General features: G+C 46.9%; 1 protein-coding gene across 1 annotated transcript; it reads left to right on the top strand.

Annotated features, from left to right (window-relative positions):
• Positions 1 to 448: 448 nt before the first annotated feature.
• On the top strand, positions 449 to 2,199 carry LOC138657918 (uncharacterized). Its single transcript, XM_069745518.1, has 3 exons — positions 449 to 547; positions 641 to 787; positions 1,278 to 2,199. The coding sequence occupies exons 1-3, from the start codon at positions 474 to 476 to the stop codon at positions 2,137 to 2,139; spliced, it is 1,083 nt and encodes a 360-aa protein (XP_069601619.1). The 5' UTR covers positions 449 to 473; the 3' UTR covers positions 2,140 to 2,199.
• Positions 2,200 to 11,639: the final 9,440 nt, after the last annotated feature.

The following is an 11,639-nucleotide window of genomic DNA, read 5'->3' on the forward strand; positions in this document are numbered from 1 at the left end:
TTTGGCACTGCATGGGGCCGCAGCGCCAAACATGCAGCATCCAGATGTAACAGCATAGTGGAGGGGATTTCATGAAATCACGTGTCCACTGTGTGTCATCCGTCAGCCCTGCGACTCCGGACATGCTGCGCGTCTTTTATGATCACAGCATGTCCGTGTTCCTTGCTGAGAAGCTGCGGCTCCGCAAGGAATAAAACAGGGCCCTATGCGTGGGGTGCGATGATGCCGGATTTGTACAATGAACACATCTGGCATCATTGCGTCCCAGAAGGGGGTGGGGCTTTGCACATAGCGGCTTTGGCGCTCCAACGATAACGAAGGCCATCTTGAACGTGGACACGTACCCTTACATATTCCGCATTGCTTTCCAGGCATGTTTGATATTTTTTTCTCATCGTTGTGTTTTACAAAATATATATATATATTTTTTATTTTAGAGGCAGCGGCGGCAGAGAAGGCGTGCACAGAAAAGAATGTGGGTGCACCCTCTTGTAGCAGAGCGAACAGAGAAGGGGCACTTTTATGTCCTTTACAATGATTTGAGGAGGTAAGTCGAAATATATTGAACGACAAATTTACCTTTTTTTGCTAACAATACTTGTGAAGTAACCCTTTTTTGTGTTTCTTTTTCAATTTTCAGATATCCGGACAAATTTATATCTTTTTGTCGGCTATCGATTCTGGCATTCGACAGACTGCTCACCATCCTGGCACCCCATTTGACACTTCAAGACACAGTGATGAGGAAGTCAATCTCTGCAGAGGAAAGGCTGCTCATCACCTTGCGGTAAGTAACAATTTTTTGTGGGAATGTCGTTAGGTCTCTATTTTACACGTCTCTGTGTCCAGTATGTGTGATTAAACCCACCCACTCCTCTTGTTGGACGGGGAGCACACATACACACACACACGTGAGATACGGGCGAGTGTTGCATGGTAATCCCCACCCCTGCTGCCTGCACTCTGGAGCGGAGTGTGCACCCACATGCCAATACATGGAGCCGCACGCTCCACAACGGAGTGCATGCAGCAGGTCCGGGGATTACCATGCAACACTCGGTCATATCTCGCATGCGTGTGTGCACAAGTCCCATCAGGCCTTTTATTAAGGTTTTTTACACCCTTTGTGTTGTGCTGGGTGTTAATGCCATCATTATTGAATGCTTAACATAACACATGAATGGTGCTGGACGCATATTATAGCGGCCTTAACTTGTGACATGTTTTAATTACATTTTTGTGTGACACTTCTAATTTTCTTTTTTGTTTCTTTGCAGATTTTTGGCCACAGGAGAGAGCTATACATCCCTGCACCTCCAATTTAGAGTTGGTAAATCTACCATCTCTAACATTGTGAGGTGTACATGTACCGTCATCTGGCAGAAGTTGCAGCCTATAGTGATGCCTTCCCCAACCGAGGAGACTTGGCTGCAGGTTGCAGCAGGCTTTCAGTCTGTGGCCAATTTCCCAAACTGCATAGGTGCAGTCGATGGTAAACATGTAAGGGTTCAGCAGCCCCCACGATCAGGATCACGCTTCTTTAATTATAAGAAGTATTTTTCAGTGGTCCTGATGGCGGTGGCTGATGCCCATTACAAATTTGTTGCCATTGATGTTGGTGCCTATGGTAGTACTGGGGATTCTCGGGTGTTGCGAACGTCACAGATTGGGATGCAAATTCTTCGAGATGGCGGCACGCTCCCAGCCCCAAGACCTTTGCCGGGTTCCACACATCCAGTGCCCTTTGTGATGGTATCGGATGAGGCGTTTCCCTTAACGACAACCCTGCTGCGCCCATACCCACGAAGGGGACTGGATGCCCGACGGAGGATTTTTAATTATCGGCTGAGTCGTGCACGCAGATATGTGGAATGCACCTTTGGGATCATGACTAGTCAGTGGAGGATCTTTCACACTGCCATTCAGTTGGACACAGACACCGTTGATGCTGTGATAAAGGCTTGCTGTGTACTCCACAACTATGCTCGTGAGTACAACACTGACGTAGATGTGGAGTACCAGCAGCCAGTATTTAATCCAGTGGTCAACGGGGGTCTGGGCAGGCCGTCCAACTCTGGTGTGCGTGCGAGAGAATCCTTCACTGACTACTTTATGAGTCCTGAAGGTGCCGTGCACTAGCAATACTCCTGTGCTGGTGTTGAGCAGCCTGACCAGCAGAGAAGGATGCATCTACACTGACCCTCCCCAAAAAGTTGCCGACATCGCTGCTATCTGTTGTGAAAAGATCCTGAAGAATGTGAAACGACAACAATCAACACAAAATTGTGTTTAAAAAATTTTTTTTTTCATGTTACCCAAAAAAAAATAAAAATTTGGTTGTAATTTAAATAAAAAAAATTTTTGGGCTTAATTTCTTTTGTTTCTTTGTATGTCAAAAAAATGGGGGGTGTTTTCATAAATTAACTGCAGTATGAGATATACAATAGTTAACACATCAACCCCCAAACCACTAATCGATAGCCCATAAACCCAGGACAGCGTCCGACACAGAGGCCTTGTCCCCATTGTCTAAAAACAAGAGAATATTTTTTGAAAAAAAAATTTATTGTAAAGAACACAAAATTGTTGTAAATTTTATAAATGATTTTTCAATTTGAAAAAAAATAATTAAACAGCCCCTTTCAAAGCCAACGTGCAACTGGAGCTAGAAACAAAAGCTCAGGTCCGGACACCATACTCATAGAAAAAACACAAGAAAACCACAAGAAAAAAGAAGTACATTATCTCGGCTAATCCTTAAAATTGTCAGTATATTTAAAATATTAAAAATGAACAAAATATAACAGAAAAACCGTTTTAATACTGAGATATTCGAATATTAGGGAACGGGTGCACCACAACATCCACTATCACATAACAGGAGGGGAGAAGGACAGGAGTTGTCAAAGGAGTTATGTGTTCCTGTACATCTCTATTGAGACCTCCAGTGCCAGTACTCAGTTATATTTTTTACTCCTTTGACAACTCATGTCCTTCTCCCCTCCTGTTATGTGATAGTGGATGTTGTGGTGCACCTGTTCCCTATTATTCGAATATCAATACGGTTTTTCTGTTATATTATGTTTTGTTCATTTTTAATATTTTAAATAAACTGATAAGTTTACCGATTATCAGATATGATGTACTTCGTTTTTCTTGTGGTTTTCTGTGCAACTGGAGCTGTAGCCCAATTTACTTTTAATGGAGAAAGGTGTACTCGGGAGAATACAGGAAATTTGTTCCCTCAGTTTGAGAAGTTGCTCCCAGCTGCTGCGAACTTCCTCTATCTGTGTAACTTCCTTGGCTGTTGGCCAAATACTGTGGTCTTGTTGCAGGTGTGTCCGGTGTTCTGTGTCGGGGCCTGAACAGTCCCAACACCCCCATCAGAACGTCATTATATGGCAAAATAGGAGCAGGGTCCTCCAGAGCAGTGAGGGACATCTGGACCATAGACATAAAAAGAGACTGTCTATCCGGTGGCAGGGAGCGGGTCTTTCTTGCGACAGTTAATGCAAACGAGTCACAATGGTCGTCGCTAGAAGATTTTTTTTATAAAATCCAGGGTGTCGGAGGCAATTTGCACCGTTTGGTCCTCATTGTTCTTCTTTGTTTTTGTCTTTTTTTTCTCTGCTGCCACCGGATAGACAGCTCTCTTCTCCACTCTCACAGCTTCTGCGGAATCAGATGCTTCAGCAGCTGCTGAAGCAGATGTGGATGCAGCAGCTGCTGAAGTGGATGTTGATTCAGCAGAAGCTTTGGGAATGGATGAAGAGATGATCCCTCCCACTCCAGAGGAACTGCCTGCTCCATCCTCATTGTCGCTTTCCTCTACATCAGCTGCTGACATGTTTCCTTCCGTCCTGTGGGGGGAAAAAAAGATCATTAATAAAATTTTTAGCAACACATATTATATATAAATAATCTTGTGGAGTGGATTGTAACTTACTTTCGCAATGTCCGGCTGGTCACAATGAATTGGAGCTCTTCACTGAAGGGAAAAGTTTTTTTGCTCGGCGACGAGCCACTCTTTGCACAGTCATTAATAAATTTCGTAAATCTGTCCCTGATGGAGCGCCACCGTTGCCTCACATCTTTATCTACAAAAAAAAGGTTCCAAAAAACAACAACAATTTTTTAGAGATCTAAAAAAATTATATTTTTAATAAACTCAAGGTTTGCTAAATAAATGTAATTATAATTACCAATTTGCTGTTGTGTTGCGCCAGGATACTTGTCCCAATTCGGGAAAATGTCTCGAACAATTTTGGTCCATGCGAGTTTCCTATAATATTTGTCCTTATAGGATTCATCAGAAGGGTCCCACAGGGCCGGATAATCACGAACCTACAATGAATACAATAGTGTAATTTCATAATCTATAGAACGACCAAGTAATGTGACAGAAATGGTTTTAAAAAGTTGGAATATATCAAAGTAACCCCTAAATGAACCCAATCACAAACTAAAAACACAAACACCAATAAAAACGTTCGTGTGCAGTTGTTTTACAACTAGCTCTGGCGACGTCAATCCTGAGCGGCGCATGCGCCAATCATCAAAATTAAGTAAAAACCCCACTATAAACTGAAATAGTTAGGGTAGGGATCATAACCCTAACAGGGACCCTACCCATAACCCTAAAGGGATCCTAACCCTAACCCTACCCCTAAAGGGATCCTTACCCTAAGCCTACCCCTAACCCTAAAGGGATCCTAACCCTAAGCCTACCCCTAACCCTACCCCTAACCCTAAAGGGATCCTAACCCTAACCCTACCCCTAAAGGGATCCTAACCCTAAGCCTATCCCTAACCCTACCCCTAAAGGGATCCTAACCCTACCCCTACCCCTAAAGGGATCCTAACCCTAAGCCTACCCCTAACCCTACCCCTAAAGGGATCCTAACCCTACCCCTAACCCTAAAGGGATCCTAACCCTAAAGGGATCCTAACCCTAAAGGGATCCTTACCCTAACTCTACCCCTAAAGGGATCCTTACCCTAACCCTAAAGGGATCCTTACCCTAACCCTACCCCTAAAGGGATCCTTACCCTAACCCTAACCCTACCCCTAAAGGGATCCTAACCCTACCCCTACCCCTAAAGGGATCCTAACCCTAAAGGGATCCTAACCCTAACCCTAAAGGGATCCTTACCCTAACCCTACCCCTAAAGGGATCCTTACCCTAACCCTACCCCTAAAGGGATCCTAACCCTACCCCTACCCCTAAAGGGATCCTAACCCTAACCCTACCCCTAAAGGGATCCTAACCCTAAGCCTACCCCTACCCCTAACCCTACCCCTAAAGGGATCCTAACCCTACCCCTAACCCTAAAGGGATCCTAACCCTAAAGGGATCCTAACCCTAACCCTAAAGGGATCCTTACTCTAACCCTACCCCTAAAGGGATCCTTACCCTAACCCTAACCCTAAAGGGATCCTAACCCTAAGCCTACCCCTAACCCTACCCCTAAAGGGATCCTAACCCTAACCCTACCCCTAACCCTAAAGGGATCCTAACCCTAACCCTACCCCTAAAGGGATCCTAACCCTACCCCTACCCCTAAAGGGATCCTAACCCTAACCCTACCCCTAAAGGGATCCTAACCCTAAGCCTACCCCTACCCCTAACCCTACCCCTAAAGGGATCCTAACCCTACCCCTAACCTTAAAGGGAGCCTAACCCTAAAGGGATCCTAACCCTAACCCTAAAGGGATCCTAGGGTTAATGATAGGGTTGCTATTGTAAGGTGGCATTAAGCCCGGTTAATAATGGAGAGGCGTCAATAAGACGCCTATCCATTATTAATCCTATGAAAGGGTTACTATAATATATGGGGACCCCCGAAAAAAAAAATACGTAGTGTCCCCCTATATTTTTAGGCCAGAAAGGCTAGGCAGACAGCCATGGGCCATTATTTGTGGCCTGGGAAGGGGTCAAAATACACATGGCTGTTCCCAGGCTATGAATATTAACCCACAGCTGTCTGCATAGCCTTTCTGGCACTAAAATATAGAGGGCCCCGAAAAAAAAAAGTGTTGGGGTCCCCCTATGTTTTTAGGCCAGAAAGGCTAGGCAGACAGCCGTGGGCCAATATTTGAGGCCCAGGAAGGGGTTAAAATACCCCTGGCTGTTCCCAGGCCATGAATATAAGCCCACAGCTGTCTGCATAGCCTTTCTGGCACTAAAATATAGAGGGCCCCGAAAAAAAAAAGTGTTGTGGTCCCCCTATATTTTAGTGCCAGAAAGGCTAGGCAGACAGCCGTGGGCCATTATTTGTGGCCTGGGAAGGGGTTAAAATACACATGGCTGTTCCCAGGCTATGAATATTAACCCACAGCTGTCTGCATAGCCTTTCTGGCACTAAAATATAGAGGGCCCCGAAAAAAAAAAGTGTTGGGGTCCCCCTATATTTTTAGGCCAGAAAGGCTACGCAGACAGCCGTGGGCTTATATTCATAGCCTAGGAAAGGGGCCATGGATATTTGCCCCCCCGGCTACAAATATAAGCCCGCAGCCGCCCCGGAAAAGGCGCATCAAAAAGATACGCCAATTCCGGCACTTAGCCCCTCTCTTCCCACTCCCGTGTAGCGGTGGGATATGGGGTAATGAGGGGTTAATGCCACCTTGCTATTGTAAGGTGGCATTAAGCCCGGTTAATAATGGAGAGGCGTCAATAAGACGCCTATCCATTATTAAGCCAATGAAAGGGTTAAAAAAAAAAACACAAACACTAGAAAAAAAATATTTTAATGAAATAAAGACACCCACTTTTTGACCATATTTTTTATTGTTCGCTCAATCCGTCCTGAAGACCCTCGATCTGAAAAAGACGCAAAATAAAAAAACAAATTCATACTCCCTGGCCCTGTCCGCAGAAATCCATTGAGGGTCCCACGAAGATCTTCCATGGAGAACAGACACATCCAGAGATGTGTCTGCTCTCCACGGCTGCAGCAACACACTGACAGGAGCCATAGTTCCTGTCGGTGTGTCACTGCGCATGTGCGAGCGAGTTTACCGGCGGTCATTGACCCCGGTACTCTCGCTTAACGGCAGTGCTGCGTGGGAAAGTTCAACGCAGCTGTACTGCCGTTAACCGAGATGCCGGAGCCATTGAACTCCGGAACAGTACGCGATACACTGCCAGGAGCTTTGCTCCTGGCAGTGTATCGCCGGAGAGCAGCCGATCGGCATGGGACACTCGTTTTATGGATTCTGCGGACAGGGAGAATGAATTTGATTTTTTATTTTGGGATTTTTTCTAGGGGATCGAGGGCTTCGCCTACCAGTGTGCTGTTGGTGAGTATATACTCTGTGTTATATGTTGTATGTACTGTGTGTCATGTATGTGTATTGTGTGTGTTTTGTGTAACTTTACAACTGTGCTAAGTCGCCGGACACAGGGACAACTCTCCCATCCTAATACCGGATGGGAGTAGTAGTCCCATACGGCGACTTAGCACAATGGTGGCACTAGCGTCGCATGGGGACACACACACACACACACACACACACACATACATACCAAATCTATCAAACGGCCAACATCGATCCCCATGCGACGGTATGCCTCCATGTCTCTTCGGAATCCACACTCCGCCCACGCACTTCCGCGCACCAACTTCCTCCCGCTTCCCCGCACTTCCTGCTGCAGCGGTTTCTCAACCCATAACTGCAATATATTTTTGATCTGCGGGTTTTACTGCGGGTTTGACCTCACAATGGAGGTCTATGGGTGCAGAACCACTGCAGTTCTGCACAAAGAAGTGACATGGTCCTTCTTTTTTACCACAGCTATTCAGCGCGGCTTTTTTGTGAATATTCAGCAACATGTGCACAGCGGTTCCTGTTTTCTATAGGGTTACATTGTACTGTACCCTGCATGGAAAACAGCTGCGGACCCGCTGCGGCAAAATCGCTGCGGTTCTGCAGTAAAAAACGCACTGTGTGAACATGGCCTTATATGTTGTTAATGATCTCCTACTGCTTTTGCACTGAACTGGTTCTCTTGGAGCCAGCATGAGGGTGTATACTGCAGAGGAGGAGCTAACTTTCTTTGTAATAACTTAGTGTCAGCCTTCTAGTGGCAGCAGTATAACACCCATGGTTCTGGGCCCCCCAATGAGTGGCTCAGAGAAAAGGATTTTACAGTGAGTACACAAAAATCCCTGTTTTTTTTTTATTCCTTTGAACATATGTGTCATGCCGTTGCTGCTGCCGCCGCCTCTCCCCACTGCAGCTCGCCGGGTGCGCGCGCGCGTCGCATTCAGCTCTGCGCGTGCGCACATCTGATTCCTCTGTTGGCGCTCTTTCCTGTCCTCTCCGTCATCCTGGAGGACTGTAACCCGGAAGTAGCTCCCATGCTGCTATGTAAACTGCTTCCTGCTGCTTCTCTGTGCCTGATGTTCATTTGTGTTTACAAGTGCTACTGGCCACCTGTGGTCTCTGTGCGTTCCTAGCTCTCTGACTTTGGGTCTCCTCCGCCCTCTGCAGTGCCTGCCTGTTTCCTGTGTTCCTGCCTTGTTCCTTCAGTTCCTTTTCCTCTCCGGTACCTGCCCGGCTCCTATATCTTTTCCTTGCTCCCGTCAGCCTCGGTGTCTCCATATTGTCCTGCCAGCCTCCGTGCCTCTGTAGCGTTCCCATCTTCTCCCTTGTCTCAGTAGTTCCTTTCTGTTCCCTCTTTCCCTTTGTGCCTGCTGTGTTCCCATCTGATCTCAGTCGACCTTCCAGCTTCCGTGGCGATAGTCCCTCACGGGCCTGCCCCTAACTCTCCCTGTATAGGGGGCGGTCCACCTGGTCAGCTCGTCCGAGAGGGGTTCGTCATCACGGTCCAGTGGGTCCACTCTCCGTTTTTCACTGTTTGAATCTACATGCTCTAATAGGACTGCACTCGGGTGACATCCGAGTGCAGCCAGATTCTTACAGCATCACAGTAACATCAGGCCATGGACCCCGCTGGAGTCTCCGCCACTCAAAAGGAGTTACTCTTTTTGCGTGAAAACCAGACTAGGATCATGTCATTTTTAAAGAATATGGAGTCTCGCCTAGCGGCTTTACAGCCTTCTGATCCTGGTATTGCTCCGCAGTTAGTTGCCCTTCAGCAGGAGCTAGGTCAACAACGGGACACTCGGTCCCATATTTTGAATTTTATGGCCTCCATTAATGATCGGCTTCTCTCCCTCCAGAATGTGGCCTCTGTTTCCACTCCTGTCTCTGCACCACAACGCTCGCCCCGACTTGCTAGACCTCCTCGGTATGGTGGGGATTCTAAAGCGTGCCGCGGCTTTCTTAATCAATGCCAGTTGCATTTTGAATTATATTGAATTATAGTATCCCATTTGGAGGGTGAGGCTTTGGCGTGGGTTAATCCCCTCTGGGAGCGTGATGATCCTTTGGTCTCCCAACTCAATCCGTTCCTGGATACCTTCCGTAAGGTTTTTGATGAACCTGGTCGTCTGGTCTCTACCACTGAGTCCCTCTTTAACCTTTACCTGGGTACTCTCTCAGTAGCCCAGTACGCCATCCGTTTCCGGACTCTGTCCTCAGACCTTGGGTGGAATAATGAGGCTTTGGTTGGAGCGTTTTGGCGTGGTTTGTCTTCACGGATTAAGGATCAGTTGGTGGGACAGGACACTGCCACCTCTTTGGATGATCTTATCTCCTTGGCCATACGCATTGATCTGCGCTTTCAGGAGCGCACTCGTGAGCTTGCCAGAGAGAGGAGACCTCTTCGCCAGACCACTGTTGCTCGAGGGACTTCTTTTTCTCAAGCAGCCCCGGTGGCTTCTTCATCTTCTCCTGAACCCATGCAGGTCGATCGCCTTAAGTCTTCTGAGCAACACCGCAAGGAGAGACTCGCACAAGATCTTTGTTTTTACTGCGGCAGTGCCTCTCATCTCTTACGCGCTTGTCCTCAGAAGCCGGGAAATGCATCCGCCTAGGACAGGTAAGAGAGGCCTATCTAGGTGGTTATGATTCCTCTCCGCCTCTGGTTTTGTCTGTTATTCTACATTTAGGTTGCCGTCACTTTTCTCTGGAGGCTTATGTTGATTTAGGAGCGGCTGGGAACTTTGTTCAGCTCGAGGTTGTTAACTGGCTTGGGATACCTGTTAGACCCTTGGAGACTCCTAGACAAATAGCTTCCGTCGATGGTCAGCCTTTGCGGGAGACCGTCAACTTGGTTACGGAGGAAGTCGAACTTCAGATTGGAGCTCTTCATCGTGAGAAACTGGCCTTTTATGTTTTACCTTCTTTGTCTCATTCTTTCCTTTTGGGTCTTCCTTGGTTGAGAGATCACGAACCCATGCTGGACTGGCGTACTGGAGATGTTCTACGGTGGGGACAGTCTTGTCTGAACAGGTGCCTGCTTCCCGTCAAGCCTGCGTCCTCCTCTCGGTCTGCTTCGGAATCCGTGGGAATTCCTCCAGCCTATTGCGCTTTCTCGGACATCTTTAACAAGAAGGAAGCGGAGATTTTGCCGCCGCACCGCTCTTATGACTGCCCGATAGACCTTGTTCCTGGTTCTACTCCACCTAGGGGTCGTATTTACCCATTGTCTCCTACCGAGACTCAAGCTATGTCCGAATATATTCAAGAGAATCTGGCCAGAGGCTTCATTCGAAAGTCTTCCTCACCTGCAGGAGCTGGGTTCTTCTTCGTTAAAAAGAAGGACGGTTCTCTTCGCCCATGTATAGACTACCTGGGTCTCAACACCATCACGATCAAAAACAAGTACCCACTTCCTCTCATACTAGAACTCTTTGATCGTCTACGTGGAGCACGAATCTTTACCACATTGGATCTCAGAGGAGCTTATAATTTGATCCGTATCCGTTCTGGTGATGAGTGGAAGACTGCGTTTAATACCAGAGATGGTCATTATGAATATTTGGTTATGCCATTCGGTTTATGCAATGCACCCGCAGTCTTCCAGGAGTTCGTAAATGATGTTTTTCGGGATCTACTTTACACCTGTGTTGTGGTGTACTTGGACGATATCCTTGTGTTCTCTCCAGATCTGTCTACTCACAGAAGAGATGTACGGCAAGTACTTCAGCGTTTGAGAGAGAATCGGCTGTACGCAAAACTGGAAAAATGTGTCTTCGAACAGTCATCTCTACCCTTCTTGGGTTTCATCATTTCCGATGCTGGTTTGTGTATGGATCCGGGAAAAGTTTCTGCCGTGCTCAACTGGCCGCGTCCTCTTGGAGTGAAAGCAATTCAGCGATTTCTTGGATTTGCTAACTACTATCGGCAGTTTATACCTCACTTTTCCTCTCTTTCAGCTCCAATTTCCTCCATGATTCGGAAGGGTGCCAATCCTCATCTGTGGTCGTCTGAGGCCGAAGCGGCTTTCCGGTCCATCAAGCAAGCCTTTGCCTCAGCTCCTATTCTTCATCGTCCAGTGGCCAATAAACCCTTCATCCTTGAAGTAGATGCTTCTGCAATTGGAGCTGGAGCTGTGCTCTCGCAGAAATCCTCTTCTGGTCGTCTTGTGCCCTGTGGTTTTTTCTCTAAGATCTTCTCCTCCTCAGAAAAAAATTATTCCATCGGTGATAAAGAACTTTTGGCAATCAAGTTGGCATTAGAGGAGTGGCGGTACCTCTTAGAAGGGGCTTTACATCGTTTTATAATCTACA

The sequence above is a fragment of the Ranitomeya imitator genome, chromosome 1, assembly GCF_032444005.1.
Source record: "Ranitomeya imitator isolate aRanImi1 chromosome 1, aRanImi1.pri, whole genome shotgun sequence".
Taxonomy (NCBI): Eukaryota; Metazoa; Chordata; class Amphibia; order Anura; family Dendrobatidae; genus Ranitomeya; species Ranitomeya imitator.

Excerpts from the sequence above, each read along its gene's own strand:
- LOC138657918 (XM_069745518.1), top strand. The coding sequence starts at position 474 with ATGTGGGTGCACCCTCTTGTAGCAGAGCGAACAGAGAAGGGGCACTTT. Across the intron at positions 548-640 it reads CTTTACAATGATTTGAGGAG|ATATCCGGACAAATTTATAT; the intron begins GTAAGTCGAAAT and ends TTCAATTTTCAG. Across the intron at positions 788-1,277 it reads AGGCTGCTCATCACCTTGCG|ATTTTTGGCCACAGGAGAGA; the intron begins GTAAGTAACAAT and ends GTTTCTTTGCAG.